Source organism: Gymnodraco acuticeps, unplaced genomic scaffold (assembly GCF_902827175.1).
Source record: "Gymnodraco acuticeps unplaced genomic scaffold, fGymAcu1.1, whole genome shotgun sequence".
Classification (NCBI taxonomy): Eukaryota; Metazoa; Chordata; class Actinopteri; order Perciformes; family Bathydraconidae; genus Gymnodraco; species Gymnodraco acuticeps.
This window is the reverse complement of record NW_022991259.1, coordinates 727,832-747,286: the sequence shown is the minus strand read 5'-3', so window position 1 is coordinate 747,286 and position 19,455 is coordinate 727,832. Positions and strand designations below refer to the sequence as shown.

At 38.8% G+C, this 19,455-nt stretch overlaps 2 protein-coding genes across 5 annotated transcripts; both read left to right on the top strand.

Moving 5' to 3' along the window:
• The first annotated feature begins 417 nt into the window (after positions 1 to 417).
• On the top strand, positions 418 to 9,916 carry trpc6b (transient receptor potential cation channel, subfamily C, member 6b). Of its 3 annotated transcripts, none has more exons than XM_034239801.1 (13): positions 418 to 878; positions 1,318 to 1,378; positions 2,292 to 3,060; positions 3,633 to 3,818; positions 3,981 to 4,145; positions 4,758 to 4,974; positions 5,463 to 5,690; positions 7,028 to 7,292; positions 7,450 to 7,645; positions 7,862 to 8,062; positions 8,709 to 8,765; positions 8,983 to 9,058; positions 9,132 to 9,916. In XM_034239801.1, the coding sequence occupies exons 3-13, from the start codon at positions 2,314 to 2,316 to the stop codon at positions 9,296 to 9,298; spliced, it is 2,505 nt and encodes an 834-aa protein (XP_034095692.1). In that variant the 5' UTR covers positions 418 to 878; positions 1,318 to 1,378; positions 2,292 to 2,313; the 3' UTR covers positions 9,299 to 9,916. The 3 variants fall into 3 exon arrangements, with proteins under 3 accessions (XP_034095692.1, XP_034095691.1, XP_034095693.1); XM_034239800.1 differs by having other exon boundaries at positions 1,318 to 1,382; XM_034239802.1 differs by lacking the exon at positions 8,983 to 9,058 and having other exon boundaries at positions 1,318 to 1,382.
• A 1,660-nt stretch (positions 9,917 to 11,576) lies between these two features.
• Positions 11,577 to 19,272, top strand: pgr (progesterone receptor). Of its 2 annotated transcripts, none has more exons than XM_034239789.1 (8): positions 11,577 to 12,415; positions 13,333 to 13,439; positions 14,194 to 14,310; positions 14,505 to 14,810; positions 17,310 to 17,454; positions 17,550 to 17,680; positions 18,181 to 18,338; positions 18,435 to 19,272. In XM_034239789.1, exons 1-8 carry the CDS (start codon positions 11,688 to 11,690, stop codon positions 18,588 to 18,590), a joined length of 1,848 nt encoding a protein of 615 aa, XP_034095680.1. In that variant the 5' UTR covers positions 11,577 to 11,687; the 3' UTR covers positions 18,591 to 19,272. The 2 variants fall into 2 exon arrangements, with proteins under 2 accessions (XP_034095680.1, XP_034095679.1); XM_034239788.1 differs by having other exon boundaries at positions 13,330 to 13,439.
• The last annotated feature ends 183 nt before the right edge of the window (positions 19,273 to 19,455 follow it).

Here is a 19,455-nt window from a genome sequence, read left to right as displayed (position 1 = left end):
CCTTATCGACCTAATTTGACAAAAACTGTTCTCTGCCCTCTTATATTCAGGCTAAATTGGCATTAAAATTCAGTAACATACGTTACTGTAAAAAATAAACATATAAAGCCTAAATATAGGCCTATAATGAAATAAAATCTGAACGTTTTTCAGCCATATTTCATATGTTCTAGCTACATGCTTATTTACGAAATGTCACATATTTATTTATCATAATTGTTTTTGCATAGCACTATTTGCTTGGAGAAAATGCCTAGCCTATAGGCTAAGGATGTGTTGTTTTTACATTTAATAGCACAATGAATTAAGAGGAGCTAGGAAAGCTTTTTTACAGATTGTTTATGCTGACCTATAGACATAAGCCACGTAGCCTACTGCTTGAAAAAATAATCCATTGTCAGAGGGGACCAACACCAGAGTATTAGGAGTGGTCTCGCCTGCAGCCGGCACATTGATAGTCTCTTCACTTCATCCTCAAATTATGGCACTGCCCGTTAGGTCAGTGGATTTCTGCTGTTCCAAAATCCTCTATTAGTTTGACAAAGTGCTTTAATATCTTGGTTTAGACGGCTTAACGGGAACATTTATGGAAAATCAAGGAAATTAAACAGTTTATATAATATTCAGCACAGTTCCCACATTTGCTAATATCCTGTAGTAGAAAGCACAGTAAAGCTAGAAAACCGCCCACTGGGCGTGCAGAGGCAACACGGTCAGCAGAAAGACCCAAGGTGGGACGCAGTCAGTCGGACAGGTGGTCAAGAGGCAGACAGGAGCCGGGGATGCAGGAGCAGATGGACACTTTTGGTCGTAGTTTCGGGTTGTAATGTCTTGATGAAGTGAAACTGAAGGCATTTGGCGCATAAGTCTCCTGTGAGGTGAGTAAATCATCCTGTTAGAGTTTTTATTTGATATTCATGTGACGCATATTAGATGCACACTGACATTTCGTGCTTTATTTCCAAAAATCAATTGAGACATGTTGGAGTTTGTTTAGGCTTCTAAGGTAAAGCTTCAGGCCCATGATATTCCTATAAGGACAAACAGAGTGAGACAGTGATCTCATCCTGCAGTATATCATTCTTTAAATCTCCTTATGTGCATGTCCTTGTCACTGATGTCCTCTGGCTTCTCTGCATGAGGAAGTAGACATGACAAGAAATCTTTTTTTTTTTTCAGTTTCTACAAATGTTTAGTGATGATATCATTATGCAAAACACACATCTCAGCCAGCAATGCAGAATAATCTCATATATTTGAAATTGTATCACTAAAGTTTGTGCATTTTGTTTGTTTTCCATCTCCCTTATCACCCAGTTGCCTGTCATGATGAGGAAGAGCAGCAGCACAAATAAACAAGGGATTCTCAGAAACTCAGGCAGGTAAATGCACATTGAGCAGCTGCTTGTACCATTTTAAAGGATAACACGACTACAGCAGACGTGTTATTTTGAAATATCCTATCAATCAATTTTCGTTGTGATTTCCACACCTTCTCTGGCTGAACAGCCTGACACCACTTTATTTTATTCTGCCTCAGCTGATATAGATGCCAAATATAAGTAATTTGTCTGTATAACAACCAATTATGTATAAATGGCATGCACTCATCAAATTGCTCAGTTATGTAAGATCTTATTAACACTAATTATGATTGAATGAAGGGAAGTTGTCCTCATCTATCATTATCTTTGTTAAAGCAATTAGCTTTGGAGATAATCACATTATTCAAATGCATTTAGTGAATGTAAAGTACATTTACTAATTGGACCAAGACACAAAATACAATTAGTGTAAGTGATGGTCACTTTAATAATGTGGTGTGGTTATATCGCTATGAATGAAGTAAACATCATACTTGAACATATTACAAGTTTATCACTGACGATCCACATTGGTGACATTATTGTATAATATTCCGGAAATGCCAAATAGATGTAATCAACTCTCTGGCAGAGGGTGAGTAGATGGACAGTGCGAGGCCATGAGATGAAGGAGAGCAGATGATGGATCTGTGGGAGATGTCACACGTGTAGTGTGAGTTATAGCTCAGCTGAGACCGGCTGTCCATCCATTTAGCTCCGTGCTGTCTCAGTCCCAAGGACATTTTTGGTCAAATAGATTTACCTTAAGGCTATTTACAAAAAACAGAAGACTCATTAATAATAGTAAAATCTTACACATCAAAAATATGTGTGATTTGTATTAAGGGAGGAAATGGTAGAATGTTAGGCATACATTAATGAATGTACACAGATAAGGTATTGAGCCATTTGTTTACCTGTGTTCAGGCGGAGCAATGATCAGAGAGCCATGACGATGCAGCATGTTGTGCACAAACCCCGGAAGCAGGTATTACGGGGAGCTGGTTACCTGTATCGTGCGGAGTCCTCCTTCTGCCTTTCCATGGCAGAGGAGCTTTTCTTAGATGCTGCAGAATATGGAAACATTCCTGAAGTGAGGCGGATGTTAGAGGAGCAGCCAGAGCTCAACATCAACTGTGTGAACTACATGGGCCAGAATGCATTGCAGCTAGCAGTTGCAAATGAGCATTTTGAAGTCACTAAGCTCCTGTTAAGGAGGAAAGACCTGGCTCGAATTGGAGATGCTCTACTGTTAGCCATCAGTAAAGGCTACATCCGTATAGTGGAAGCTTTACTGGGCCATGAGGCCTTTGCAGACGGACAGAGGCTGACCAACAGTCCCAGCCAGGTGGACCCACATGATGACTTCTTCGCCTATGATGAGGATGGCACACGTTTCTCTCATGACATCACCCCCATCATACTGGCTTCCCAGTGCCACGAGTATGAAATTGTGCATATACTTCTTATGAAGGGATCCCGTGTAGAACGCCCCCATGACTACTTCTGCCAGTGTAGGACCTGCAGCGAGCATCAGAGGCACGACTCATTCAGACATTCACAATCACGCATCAATGCATATAAATGTCTGGCCAGTCCTGCTTATCTGTCCCTCTCCAATGAAGACCCGGTGATGGCGGCTTTGGAGATGGGCAATGAGCTTGAAGTTCTATCCAATATTGAGAAGGAGTTTAAGGTAAAATATTTAATAACATATCAGGGAGAGCAGCTTCGTGCCGATTAAAGGGGCCCTATTATGCACATTTTCCGGTTTGTGTTTGTATTTTGTGCATCTACTGTGACATGTTTACATTCTTCTTACATCCTCATATTGCATAGCTCTTTTCACCCTCTGTCTGAAACCAGAGTCCAGTCTGCTCTGATTGGTTAGCTGGCTGGCTCTGTTGTGATTGGTCAACCGCTTAGATATGTCCCGCCACTTATGCTATCACGTACAATGTGTTGGAGCGCTAGCTAGACAATAGAAACGTGAGTGTAACATAGTGATGTCACTATGTCACTAAAGTTAACAAAGGAGTCCAAAGGAGAGAAACTCGCACTGCAGAGATCTTTGGATTTTAGCCTTTGTAGACCATTTGCATGCACAAAAACCTACATAAGACACTATAGGAAAGGGAAAACCCCCAAAAGCATAATAAGGCCTCTTTAAAAGATTGCATGCTGCAGTCATGAAAGGAATTTATGTTTTATAGTTTGTTTTTATGCCATTCATAAAAGTGCTATAAATGTTTCCTCTGTCCGTTATAGAATGATTACAAGAAGCTATCCATGCAGTGTAAAGATTTTGTGGTGGGACTGCTGGATTTGTGTCGAAACACAGAGGAAGTGAAGGCCATCTTAAACGGGGACACTGAATCATGTCCAAGCCCAGAGACCTTGGGCAGACAAAACCTAATCAGGTTAAAACTTGCAATAAAGTATGAAGTTAAAAAGGTAAGCATGTGAGAAAAGCACTCACATTTTTTGTTTTGTAACTGATGCACATGTTTTACATTTGATCTTGTTGGTTTTATGGAGTCTGCTGTCCCTAAATAATCCTTCTCAATTACTCTCCCTTTCTCTCACACACAAACACAAATGCCACCAACGGGGCAGTTTGTGGCACATCCAAACTGCCAACAGCAACTCCTCTCTATCTGGTACGAGAACTTGTCCGGATTACGTCAGCAGACCACAGCAGTTAAAATCCTTCTGGTTCTTGGTGTAGCGTTTGGACTGCCAATCCTGTCCTTTTTGTATTGGATAGCACCATCAAGTAAGGTCAGTTCCAAAAATTCATACTTAGTTTTAACTTAAAAGTTCTTATTCTGTAATCATTGTTTTACATTACTGTAATATTGCTCCATGACTGTTGGCTGTTTTATTAGTCCAATGTTGCTAACGCATCAGCCACAGAAACAGTATACGTTTTTCTGTGGAGTGGCATTATTATTGCAGATTCAAAATTTCGCTTTGAATGATATCAGCCAATAAATGGCCGTTATCAACGATGATCAGCATCCTTGTCATGGGTTAGAAGGGGCATGCATATGAGGTTCAGAATGTTATTATCCTCCATTCAACCTAATGCAACTAAAAGTGGAACTTAACACAAATCGTAGCCATAATGTTGGACATACATCTTCTGGCCTATTGGTGGGTGCAGTTTCCCCCTTTTGAAATACTAGATTGTTAGTGAAAACAACCGATACAGACCTTTTAATAGCATGATTACATTTGAAACAGGTATCTTTAACACATTTTATTTAGTTGAATAACAGTTTGATGTTTTGTTCTTGATTAGGTTTATATTTTGCCAGAGGCTGTACAGATAACACTTGCAATTCAATTGGGACACTTTTTTTCTGTTTTCCATTCCCTGACTTGTGTCAGTTAGGGAAACTCATGCGTGGACCTTTCCTGAAGTTCGTGGCCCATGCAGCCTCCTTTATGATATTTCTTTGCCTGCTGGTCCTGAACGCAGCAGACCGCTTTGGGGGAACATCACTGCTGCCCAACATGACCACCCACGATCACCCCTCTCAACTGTTTCGTATGAAGACCACCCCCTTCACCTGGATGGAGATTCTCATCATATCCTGGGTCATAGGTCATAAGTGAAAACACACTCCCCGTGCCCCACACCATATCCCTTCCACATTCATGTTTAAAAGAACTATCTGCCAAAAAAAATTCAGTGACATTAGTTTATATATTTTTGTTTTGTGTATTCTCCCATCGCTCTTACAAATGTCTACAACACCATAATTCTGCTATACATGCAGGTCATGGATTCTGTCATTATAGGGTAATAAATCCCCAAACATCTAAATCGCCGATAAGACAATTATGTATTCTTACCAGATGGTCGACATGAATTATTCTGGTACTGACTTTCCAAAGGCACAAGGCAAGGTGACTCTTTCACTAATCTCTGCAGACGAGACTTTGGAGCCTTATCACACACTTTATAACAGCATACAGCATCACTAAACCCTTTGTGATTTAACTCACAACTCAATTCATTATATCCTTGATTTATGTTCATTTGAGACAGAAACAGTGCGATTAAACATGTTTTTTTTCTCTCTCTTACAGGAAAGATCTGGAAAGAATGTAAAGATATTTGGTCGCAGGACATCAGGGAATACATCTCAGAGCCCTGGAATCTTCTTGACTTTAGTATCTTGGCCATTTTTATGACATCTTTCATTGCCAGATTAATGGCTTTCTGGCATGCATATTCTGCCCAGTGTTATGTTGACAAGCACTACACTGACCTGTCCAACATGACCTTGCCATTTGAGATACAGTATTTCCAGCTGGGTAAGTATCCAAATAATTCCTATAAAATAAGTAGTTAATAATTAGTTTTCCGATACATGTGCAACTAACCTATAAAGTGGAGGGTTAGGGTTCTGCAGGAAGTTGTGTATATGAACTCAACACCCAAACAAATACAGTCCTCTGTCAGTGCTCTTTTAGAATGTTAACATGTGTGAGATTTACCATCCTTCTCGCTTCCAGTGCTTTTCTCCTGTCCAGGCTGGAAAAGCATTGGCTTGTTTGGTTAAAAAAATTAATTAATCCATTAACCGAGCCAAGGCTGTGTACGAACACGAAGCATGGGCAGGAGATATTTGCTGAATTGGACATAAAGTGTATTGGGTGATTCCAACTTTAAAAGGACAGTTTGTTCACAACATATTGTATCCCTGTAGTGCTATTTATTAACTACATTTTTTTTATGTGAGTTGACAATTTTTGGAGAAAGTTGTAAAGATGTCAGACGTCTAATAATGACATTGAATAGCACTTGGCTTGCTTCAACAGAAATGTCTCCTTCCAGAAATCCTGACCAGGTTACGCAAGATGATTCACAGACCTTGTTAGATATCTTTTGATTTTATTTGTTTTATTATTTTCTCCTTATAGCTTTGTGAAGCACCTTGAGATGACGTTGTTTTTAAAGTATGCTATAAATCAAATGTATTATTATTATTATTATTATTGTTGTGAGCAGTTTCACATGGGAACTATTGTCTTTCTACTAAGCTACACCCGCCAATGAGTGAGCATGAGGCTATTGACGCACATTTCCCTTTTCCACAATGATGCAGTTGTAAGAAAATTGTTCCTCTGTGGATTATATCTTGTGTAACCAGGTAATTATTTCTGATGAGAAACATTGCTCTTGAGTTTTACAATGTATTTTTCTATTGCTTTAAACACCACAGCCGAGTACCATCGAGTTCAATTATATGAGAGAAGGCAAACATCTCTACGGCCAATATCTCCAACACCAGCACAATCTAAATGTATAAATAGCACTACAGGAAATATTGTATTAAAGAGGATTTACTGATTCAGACTTAAAATGTAGGTTGCATTTGTTCTTACTCCATATTTATATATATTTATTTAATTAAGGTGTTGATCTGATAGGTGGATATCTAACGTTTTAGTTTTCTCCACCAATTTTGAGACATAGGACAGGGAAAATCATTTGAAAAATGCTTTTTCCACTAAGATGTGTTAATTAACATCAGTCATGATTGCGCGATTTCCAGTATCAACAAACCCAGGCTAAATCTTAACCCTATGAGTATACACAGGAACAACAATCTAAATGGAGTGAAAGTATATGGCATGTTTATTTTCAGCTCGTATCAACTGGATGCCATCGGACCCACAGCTTATCTCTGAAGGCCTCTATGCAATTGCAGTTGTGCTGAGTTTCTCTCGCATTGCATACATCCTACCTGCCAACGAGAGCTTTGGGCCTTTACAGATCTCTTTAGGAAGAACAGTTAAAGACCTCTTTAAGTTCATGGTGATCTTCATAACAGTCTTTCTGGCTTTCATGGTGGGAATGTTCAATCTGTACTCGTACTACCTCGGGGCCAAATACAATGATGCCTTCACAACGTAAGTATCAACTATAGACAGTAATGCAATTGCCTGAAAAAGCCTTGAAAACGTTGATATTTCACATCATTTGTGCCATGAGATTAAATCTGTGTTGAATTGATATGATTTAGGACCATCCCGTTGCACTAAACTTCCCATTTCTATTCTTTCCTAGGCTCGAAGAGAGTTTTAAAACGCTATTTTGGGCCATCTTTGGCTTGTCAGAAGTAAAATCAGTGGTCATCAACATCGACCATAAATTCATTGAGAATATTGGCTATGTTCTGTATGGGGTGTACAACATCATCATGGTGATTGTGTTGCTGAATATGCTCATTGCCATGTTCAACAGCTCCTTCCAAGAAATTGAGGTAAGTCATAACCATCCATAAAGTATCTAGTGATATTGAGCATTTTGACAGAAATGTCAATAAATGTTAAGATTTACTAATTTGTGCCATATTCCGTATAGTTTTGTATACGTAATGGTTTCAATGCTTTCCATTAACACGAAGAAAATCAAATTGCACATTTTTGTTGCTCATTAAATGTTTAAACTGGCTCCTACCTCTTCTTCTCTGGTGCAGGATGATTCTGATGTTGAGTGGAAGTTTGCCAGAGCTAAGCTGTGGTTCTCGTACTTTGAGCACGGCGGCACCCTGTCCGTGCCCTTCAACCTCGTACCCAGCCCCAAGTCTGTCCTTTCCCTCTTGCTTGGGATAAGGGAACTTCTTTGGGATGGACCTAAAGGCAAAGGAAATTCAAATGATGAGATGGAGCTTAATAAGGTAATAATAATATTGCATGCAACAGAATGACCAAATACATTTTGTTGAATGTAAATGAATGGCTAGAGACACTTTTTACTGTCTGGCCTTTCCTGTAGTGTGTTATATAGGTTTTTGTGCATGTTAATGGTCTGCAAAGGCTACAATCCCAAAGTTCACTCCGACACACTCCCCACCTGCCTGAAACGCCTCAATTGGACTCCTTTGTTTACTTCCAGTGACATAGTGACATCACTACATAACATGTCTATTGGCTAGCGTTCAAACACATTGTATGTGATAGGCTAAGGTGCTGGACATCTCTAATCAGTTGACAAATTACAAGAGACCCTGTCAGCTTAGTAATCAGAGCAGACTGGGCTCTGGTTTCAGACAGAGGGTGAAAATAGGTTTTCTAAATGCAGCAAAGGCAGAATTAGAAAAATAAAGACGTTTGTGAACATTTGAACACGTCACATTAGAGGCACACAATTAGGAAACCCTTCAAATTAGCATAAGAGTGTCCCTTTAAAGTTGACCTATATTCTTTAAAACAGCTCTGCAGAGCCCTCTTGTGTCGCATTTATAGATTGCTGCTTTAAAAGTGTAACTTAAAGGCATGGTTCAAGTGTTGACAGTGCTTCTTCTTTTTTGTTTTTATTCTTAGTTGAGGCAGCAGTCAGATCTGAGTGTGGATGCATCGCTTTGTCCAACCCGTCACCAAGTAAAACACTTTTCATTTCCTACTTCTGATTATCCTGTGAATAACTGAACTGTACAGTCTTACACTTAGAGATGTAAACATCAATAATGCAATGTTAGTAATGTATTTAAGTAATTCACATCTAAAATGCTCACTGAAACAAGTTGTCAGCTGTTCTTGCTTTATTTATACTCCTTTTTTAAGGAACAATCATTGCTTACTCAATTCTTAATTGCAGAGTATAATGAATCGCCTCGTGAAAAGATACATAGTAAAAGCACAGCGAGATAAAGAAAATGACGAAATTAATGAAGGTGAGTTCTACAGGCTTTCTGGATACATTTTTTTTTTTTTGTCGATCACTAAATTACAAAACATGTCCCACAGGTGAGCTGAAAGAAATCAAACAGGACATCTCCAGTCTCCGCTATGAGCTGCTGGAAAGGGCCAACCAGGACGTGGAGACAGTGACAAAACTCATCAGGCAACTGGGAGAAGTCATGCATGTTCAGCAGAAAGAAGAGCAGAATAATGAGATCTCTTTAATTTATTAAAATATGTAAAGAATAGAGATGTGTTTACTGTGTGAAGTCCTCTTAATGAGGCGTTCAGTCTGGGTCAAAGAGCTCTTAGACAGATTTTTGGACAAAAACAACTGACAGAAAAAGATATTCTGTACTTAAAATATGAAAAACATATATTTAATTTCTGTTTTTGTGTCAATTGAGCCCCTTGGGAGGTAACTCACCAAATCCTCTTTGTCCCTGTCCTTTTATCTGTACAGTTAATCACACTGTGGCACTAATGTAACTTATTCTTGCACAGGCTATGTTATTATGCAATACTGACTGCTAACATATGATGGTGCTGCCGGTTACCAGCTGTTTATATGGTTTGATTCAGTGGGCATTTTCTCTCTGGAGTAGCAAAGCTGCAAAGAAAAAAGCATATGGTTGAATATTTTTGTGGCACGGTTATAAGTCCGATATGAAAGCTTGATAATTACCGCTCTTTCCTCTGAGAATTACTGATTTATTTTCTTGCAATGTAATCTTTAAATCAATAAGCAGGATGCTGATGTATATTTTCTGAACATTAACTTTAAGATGTTTTAATGTAGTGTTCAAGAAATGTTGATCACTTAAGCATACTATTAAATAATTGAATTCAAATATGTTTTGATTATCTTCAGCTAATTGGTTACAGAGAGTCTATGGGTTATTGAAAGTGTTGCAGCAGATGCTGCTGTGCTCTCTGATTAATGTTGTGCAGCAAAACACAATGTGGAGAACAGGCTGACCTGTGTCAGGTAGACAAACAGCTTGTCTCCATCAGTTGGGCGCGCAAAAGCTACCACCAGATTTAAGCTACTGTGAAACATTTCAAGAAAGAATCAGGGGCGAACATGGCAGCTATTACATCAAAACTGACAACATAATTACAGTTTATTTTAGAGCTTGATAAAATCCATTTACTCCAAGTGTTAAAGTTGAAATCTGTTTAAAAAAAGGATACAGATTAGGTTGCATAAAACTTGTTGTCAAGATAAGCGTAACATCTACACATAAAAGCCTTGTCTGAAAAGTAGGCCATTACAGCATTTGAAGAACACATCATGTAGATTTGAATGCGAAACAGTTATCCAATAATCATGTGGTCCACTATGAGAATCCCCTCTGATTATCGTCTGACATATGACGTAGGAGATTGGGGCCAAGGCCTATGTGTGCATCATTAGCACATTAATCAGCAACATCCTCACTCAGCTGATTAACTTGAATAGTGAAATGTTATCCAAACCAAGAAATTATCTTACAGAACAGAAATGTAAATTAAAAAATTAAATCACAACTAAGAAAAATAATGTGGCCTACATTAATAATTATACAAAAACATATTAAAAGCATTGTATTAATGATGCAAGAGTTTAAATGTCAAACCATTAACTGGAAATGGAAAAAGTAACCTGAATTGACAGTTTAACCGCTGATTTATTAATATTTTCCTTTTAGATATGTTTTATATTTTGTAGAATTATTAGTTGTAGCATAAAGCTGTTGTATTGAATTCATTACAGACTTTTTTTCTAACCCTCAATAATTTACTTTAATAGTTCTGTCACTGAGATTGGAAGATGTACCAAAGTGGTAAATACAACTTTAAACCAAAATCTGATGTAGTGATTTTGTGTTACTATTCTCCAACCTGTTCACCTGCCAACATTACCTAAAAATTAAGAGATCTACATAACCTATTAAAATGGACAACATATATCTGGGTCTTGACTTTCAAAGGATGATTATGAGGGACATTTTGAGGGTTTTAACTTATTTAAAAGAGCCATTCTCTCCTCTTCGGAAGGCACCCAGTCTCAATAGTTTCTTATTTGGCCAACAATATCCTAGCGTATACCTTATCCATGAACAGTGGGGTGGAGACTGTTGGCCCTTGGCATTGAAGTGATCCATTCTCATTGGCTGGCTATTACTTTAGGTCGGCTGTAAGGGTTGTGTAACTGAATACATCTCCAACAACTCTGAGGCATTGACTCTTCCTCTGGCATCCTTTGAAGGAATAACTATTTAATTGTGAGGAAGGCTATTGGAGATCTATTTAAAGGACACGTATATTCAGCTTTGAAACATGACACCTTAAACCAGAACAATGAATTATATTTGAAATTGACTTAAATATGGGTTCAATTAATGTAAAGGTTTACAATCTCTCTGCTGATCCCTCATCATCAAAAGGATAAGAGTTGGTTTTCTTATCTGTTTCTGAAGCGTAGTTAAATTGCATGGAATAGGCTCCCATGTGAGAAAAAGACGTGGCCAGAGCCTTTTTCGACGGGGAGGAGGATTACAGGAGAGAAGCAGCTTTTCATCACACATCATCCAACCTCCGGGCACTCCAGTCTCTGCTGCGCGCTCCCAGGATCAGAACATGGACAATAACACACACGGAAGAATGAGCACCATCACTACGATGGCTGATTCCTTTCCATTTCCATTACTTGATGGTTCACTTGCGGGAAAACATTTTTATGACCGTAGCAGTGACTATCGGAAGTGTGACACTGTGCAGTGGGACGTTCAGAGGACACATGTGGCCACAACGGAAACTTTACCAGGCGCAAATGTAAGCTTCTCTACATCAACAGGAGCATTTAAATTCATCAAAGATGAAAAAGAGCCTTCTGTGATTATGAACAGCCCCATTCCCAACTTCGACACATCACCGGAGATTCCTGATCTGGACACCTGCTGTGACGCCGACAGGAAGCAGCAGCTGAGGCTCAGTGACGGGGAGTCCGCGAGCTTCTCCCCGGCTGCAGCGAGGCCGAGGCTGGAGGGGTCTCCAAACTTCCTGATGGACCTGAACCAGCCAGATCAGCTTCCGGCGCACATCCAGGTGAGGGCCGACTCCAGGTGCGGTGTGTCCGGGAAGGCTGTTGGAAACTTTGATGCCATTACGCACGCAGCCCAGCAGCCACTGACCATGTACAAGAGCGAAGTTCCCCATTGGCAGATGCAGCCGTCTCCGCCTGAGACCCAGTACTGGTGCCAGTCCGTGGGGATGAACGATGACCAGTTCACACAAAACGGCTATGAGGGGATCCAGAACCAGGCCATGATTCGAAGGAACCCATCACCATATTCCGCGTACCCCGGGTAATTACTACAAAACACTCAACTTGACTTAGGCTAGATAGAAAAACTAAGTAGGCCTACCACCTGACCGTTAACAAAAAGAAAAATCTGAGTCAACCATGAATGTTAAAAATAAGTTTGCATAATGGTTAGGTGATAGTTCAAGTGATGTAGAAATAGTTTTTTCAACAACAATACTGCAAAAAAAATACATTCTGCTTTTTTAACTTGATAATGGAGCATGGACAGTTTTGCAATAGCTTTGACAAATTAGGCCTATATGCACATCATTTGATGATCATTAAAGAATCCAATTATAGGACATGATGGGGGATGGGTTTTTCCACAGCACAATTACATGTTTACACGGCCATTGCCGTGGCAGAGAAAGTGGAATAAAACAACTCTAAAACTCTTCATTTCTAAAACGAATCTAACATATCATGAAAAGGTTTCAATCGTTTTAAAAACAAGTAAAAGTAAATGAAAATATCTAATCCTATTCGGTCGAATTTTAGTTATTTTTACTTTGAGATAGACATTTTTTTTAAACCATCTTTTTCTTTTTACCCACCTCTATATATAGGCCTACACAATTGGTCCTTACATCTTATACCTTACTTTGCAAATATACAAAGAGGACTCTTTAATTAGCTTAAAATACCCTCAAGGGTTAAACAAACCATCCATTAAGGCAAGTGTGAATGTCTAATTAAAACAACATGTAGTTATTGCCTTTAAATGAATTAGGGTTGGCTCAGATGATTTAACCCTTTATGTGACTTCATTACAATATATTGTACATTTTACCCAAATGTTTAAATGGAGATAAAATTAAGTTGTTCTGCTCAAAAACAGAATGGTAATTTTTGCAATTTGTATATAAATTTAGTTCATGTGAGTTCATTAATGTATGCATTTCTTCCTTATTTCAGAAGACCACCTCAGAGACAGTGTGTGATCTGTGCGGATGAGGCGTCTGGTTGCCACTATGGAGTCTTAACCTGCGGGAGCTGTAAAGTATTTTTTAAAAGAGCAGTTGAAGGTGAGCAGAGCATTTTTTTTGTAACTACTTCAGGAGATTTTATGTTCAAAATTCTAATAATTTCAACCACAAATCTGTTTTCATCTCCTTTTGTTCACATATTCCATCAATCCTGTAGAGCTGGATCAGCTCTACAGCAGATTTTTTTCCCCCAGCCTTTGTACTGTTAGTACTAACAGTACAAAGTGTTACATTGTTGATATTACATAATACATGTTGTATAATACAACTTGATTTGTATGGTTCCTGCAAATAAAAATGTGTTCACCATGCCAACTGTTGATCAGATCGAGTTCCTTGTGGAAACAAATCCAAGATAAAACATTTAATAAAAAACATCTGTGATGTGTGCTGTCTCCAGTAAATGATAATGATAGGGAGTTACCACATCAATTTTTACTGACCTTCTATGGCAGTTTTTTAGGTAATTAGCAACAGTATCACATTGACTATGTGTTCACCGTGTTCCTTGCTTGGACTTGTTTTTCTTGTTATCTTGCAACACGAGATACATAAGAGCCACTATGTCTCACCATGGCCGTGTCACTCTGTCCTCACAGCCTTGCCTCTATCTTATTTTCTTCTTTAGATCTCTCCTCAGAACATTGATTCCGTGTGGATGGAGTAGCCATGTTAATAGTCAAGAGCACTTCAACACCTTTCCTCCCCTCATTATGCCTCTACCCCTCGCTGCTTATTTTAAGATCAAGTCCTCATACAATTGTGTTCTTGTCTGTATCCTTTCACTCAACAGGTCATCACAGCTATCTCTGCGCTGGGCGAAACGACTGCATTGTGGACAAAATTCGGAGGAAAAATTGCCCTGCATGTCGCCTCCGGAAGTGCTATCAAGCGGGAATGATGCTAGGAGGTAACGAGTGGTTGGATTTATTTTCCCAGATATGAAACTGATTATGTAACAGTAATTCAGAATTCATGGTTAGCATCAAAAAGGATGTTAAGATTGATGAATTAACTTGGCATGGAAAAGCTCTCTGGTGTTGTATGGGCACAACTTGTGCTCTTTGTCCCTAAATCTAACCAGGCCTTGCACTTCTGTCACAGGCAGGAAGCTGAAGCGTTTCGGGGCCTTGAAAGCCTTCAGTTTGGCCCCGTCCCTGATGTTCCAGTCACACTTTGCCGTATCCAACGAAAATCACGCCTTGACCTCCATGTCGTGCATACCAGGCATCCGCGAGGAGCAGCTCTCCCAACAGATCCTCAGTATCCTGGAAAACATCGAACCAGAGATCATGTACTCCGGATTCGACAGCGCCCAGACCGACGGGCCCCACATTCTGCTCAACAGCCTCAACAGGCTGTGTGAGAAACAGCTGGTGTGGATCGTCAAGTGGTCCAAGTCCCTCCCAGGTAACGTCTCTCTGCAGCTCAGGGTCACCACTGTGGTCGCCATGGGGATGCACTGGCAGCCCACGCCGAAGGTCTCACAGCCTTAACCACCGACAGAGTTAGAAGGCTTTGCACAGGGGCTGTAAGTGGATATAAATTGTGTTAAAAAACCAAAGTAGATCACCATTGGGTATGATTTAGGGCTGTTAGATTTTCACTTAACAATTATCTTGGTCAAAAGCAGTCACAAAAAGGCTATTATTGGGATGTCTTTAGGAATAAAATACTGTAATGCTTTCTGTTCAATTCAGAAACTGTGATTTTTTTCCTTATGTCTCGCTTTTGGAAAAAACATTTACTAATTTGTGTGTGGGGAATTGGGGGAGACAAAAGGAGAGCAGCAAAACAACAATTTTAAGATGTGTAATATTTACAAAAGATTATCAAGACTGTTTTCCTGATATAATATCAATATTTGCATTTTTTTATCTAGGTTATCTTCAATGCCAGTTTATCACAATACCCCTATCAGGAGCGCACTGATGCTTTGTTATGAAATTAGATCCGTTGTAGACAAATGCAAAAATAAGACTTCGACAGATAGTGATGGGATCGACATGACAATAGTGAAAATGACTATTGACTGCATAATTAAACCGCTAAGCTACATCTTTAATCTTTCATTTCAGACAGATATTTTCCCAGATAGCATGAAAAAAGCTAAAGTTATCCCACTTTTTAAAACAGGGGACAAAAGCCAATTACCAACTACAGACCAGTGTTCTTGCTTTCACAATTTTCCAAGGTCCTTGAGAAATTGTTTGTCCAAAAATTTGATAATTTTATTGAAAAAAAAGAGTTATTGAGTGAGAGTCAGTATGGATTTAGGAAAAATCGATCTACAGCTTTAGCTTTAATGAAAATAACAGAAGAAATTACAACAGCTATAGAAAGAAAGAAATAAACAATAGGTGTATTTATTGACTCAAAGAAGGCATTTGACACCATAGACCATTACCTATTAATTTCGAAATTACATAGATACGGAGAGGAGTAGTTCTAGATTGGTTAAAAAGTTATTTAGATAACAGACAACAATATGTACAATTTGCTGGTAGTACATCGGAGTGTATGAATATAGAATGTGGTGTCCCACAGGGCTCGGTTTTAGGGCCTACACTTTTTATTTTGTACATCAATGACAAATGTGAAACGTCAACATTATTGCAATTTGTGTTGTTTGCAGATGACACCAATTCAGGAGATGATTTAAACATTTTAGCAAAGTGTATTGGACATGAAATAGTCAAACTTAAAAGATGGTTTGATGAAAATAAGTTAACCCTAGATTTGAATAAAACGAAGTTTATGGTTTTTGCTAATAGAAAAAAAGATGAAAACATTTCACTGTCCATTGATGGAGTTTTTATTGAAAGGTTTTCTGAATTTCAATGTGTAGGTGTGACACTGGATGATAACCTGACATGGAAATCACACATAGCACATATTATATACAGAATATTTCTGTTTTAAATAAGGCAAAGTATTTGCTAGATTACAAGGGATTGAGAATGTTGTACTGTTCACTTATTTTGAGATTTTATATTTATTGTATAGAAGTTTGGGGCAACACGTATATGACCAACATAAAGCCTTTGTCAATATTACAGAAAAGGGCAGTACGAATAATTCATAAAGCTGACTCAAGGGAACACACCAACAGACTGTTTCTTTAAGTCAGGACTCTTGAAACTCAAAGACATAGCTGAGCTGCAGACATTATCAGTAATGCACAGGGCAACAAGCAGAATGTTACCAGCATATTTACAACAGTTGTTTGTTTTTGGATCAGACAAGGAAGACCACAGAAGGAAATTAAATTTTAAGCATCCATATGCAAGGACTATTCTAAAGCAAATGTGTATTTCGGTGGTTGGTGTAAAATTGTGGAATTCTCAACAGAAGGATCTGAAGAATTGTATATGTATTTTTCAGTTAAAGAAGTTGTATAAATTAAGAAAAATGGGAAATATGAAGCAGGATGTGAATAAGTCTACAGAATGTACTCTGGTCCTGCATTGGTAAATATTGTTGATGTCTTTGATGTGATGTCTGTTCTTTATTTGCAGGTCCCATTGTTATTGATATTGTTATTATTATTATAATAATAATTATGCGCCGCTTTCCACCTTCTTCTCCAGTAGGACTCAGATGAGGGTGTTTTGCACTTTTCCTTTTCCTTATACATGTGATGTTTTGGTGTTGTTGTTTTTTGTTGTTGCTGTGAAAAAGGAAGGACAGACCATCTATTTCTATTTTTTTTTTAGAAAGGGGCAGGTAATATAAGATTTTTTTCTTCTCCCTGCTCCTTTTCGCTCAATGGTGTGTTTGTAGAGACGTGTTTTGTTGGCCATTATTGTACATTAGGTTTTGGGTACCATGAGCGGAACAAATACAAATGAAATGGTGGCATGTACTGTGGGAAAATAAATGAATATTGAATTTCTTTTTTCTTCAAAGGGTTTCGTAATCTTCACATCACGGATCAGATGACCCTCATCCAGTACTCGTGGGTGAACCTGATGGTGTTCTCTCTTGGGTGGCGCTCCTATCAGAATGTCACCAGTGAATATTTATACTTTGCACCTGATCTGGTTCTCAGTCAGTAAGTAACTATCATTAAACACATTTGTTTCCCAAACTTTAATTATTTTGGATGAAAAATAGGCTCTTGATGGTTCGGGTTTTTTTGTCTGTCAGGGAGCAAATGAGGAGATCTCCGATTGACGAGCTGTGCCTGGCGATACAGTTCATCCCTCAGGAGTTTGCAAACCTTCAAGTTAGCCGCGAGGAGTTTCTCTGCATGAAAGCCATAATATTACTCAACACAGGTAAAAGCAACAACACTTCCTGCATCAGATGACTCACTTTGTACCCTCATGTTGACCTTCTTGTTTGACTTTACTCAGAATACAATGTTGTAAGAGATGTGAAGCTTCGATGATCATGAGCCGCACAATAAAGGGAGTGTTGTACGGGGGGAGTGGACCTTGAATAGATTTATGTAGCAGCTGCTAACAAAACCTAGTTTTTCACTGAAAAACAAGTCAAGGCTTGGAAAAATGCAGGAATTGAGCAGAAATAACCCATTACGATAGTTTAACATGTGTTTTAGAGTAAGTACATAAAACACGTCTGTCCTAAAGCATTTATTAGTTTCTGACTGGGAAAGTGGAAACCAAAAAACACACATTTATGCTATTATATTTTGATCTTCAAACAACTAAAGACATTGTGTTTGATTTCCATTCCCTTGGCCTACCCTGCAACGGACTGCTCCCCCTTAGGAAACATCTGTTTTAGAGATATTTATATTCCCGTCTGTTCTCAGTGCCTCTGGAGGGACTCAAAAGCCATGCAGTGTTTGAAGACATGAGACAGAACTACATCCGGGAGCTGACGAAGGCGATACACTTGAGGGAGAAGGGCCTGGTGGCCAGCTCCCAGAGGTTCTACCACCTCACCAAGCTGATGGACGCCATGCATGATGTAAGCCCTCTACATATCTGAGCATTGATTCATGTCTTTATCTAACTGCTGTTCTAATGAGCACCAAGACAAACATGCATGTCTCTCTCCTGACAGATAGTGAAAAAGGTCAACCTGTTCTGTCTGAGCACCTTCATCCAGGCGGACGCCATGAAAGTGGAGTTTCCAGAGATGATGACGGAGGTGATCGCCTCCCAGCTTCCCAAGGTCCTGGCAGGCATGGTGAGGCCCCTCACCTTCCACTCCAAGTGAAGATGCCAGCAAACACGTCGCAAATCTGCGGAGACATCTTGTGAGGGGGTTATTCATCCCACGATTACTGAATTCTTTGTAGCCTTCATTATTCAAGACAGTCAGTACTTCAGCCTTTTTACTTTATAAGGGCAACAGAGTTCTTTCCACATGTTTTTAAGTACATTTAATATAATCTATTTGAAAAATATGAATTCAGAGGCATGAATGGTTTTGAGAACCATTAGAGATATTGATGTTTGTACTGAAGCTGCAAAAGAGAAACAAAATAATAACAACAAGTTTACAATTCAATGTTCAGGGGAGGAGAACATGGAAGTTAACTATCAGTAAAATATTTGATAAGAAATAATATACTTAATGTGATCTTGAGTGGGTTAAAAATAACGAGGACATTTTCGCAAAGGCTTTTTGCCCTTAGTGTGTTATTTTCATACAGTTACTTATTCTAAAAATGTCTACATTAAAGACATTCAGACAATTGGAGAAGTGTGCCACATTTGAAATGATTGCAGTACGTTAACACATTCAATTCACAATTTCACAATGAAATACTTTTCTGACTCAGCATAAAAACAACTGGTCACTGTCTCCTTGGCACATGCTCTTACTCTAAACTAAATACTGACGTTTGTTTTGGAGCTGTAGTTAACAAAAAATGAAAAATAAATGTTGAATCTAACTTCCCTGGCGGGGATAATAGAAATGCAAACACATTTTGATATAGCTTTGGATAGGAATGAAAGTATTTCATACTAGGACATACGCTAGTCTAGTTGTAGCTCTTTCAATTGAAAAACATCCCCCTATAGTTGGTGCATAAAGACACAAGTGTTAGTGTGCCTCCAACAGTCGACACACTAAC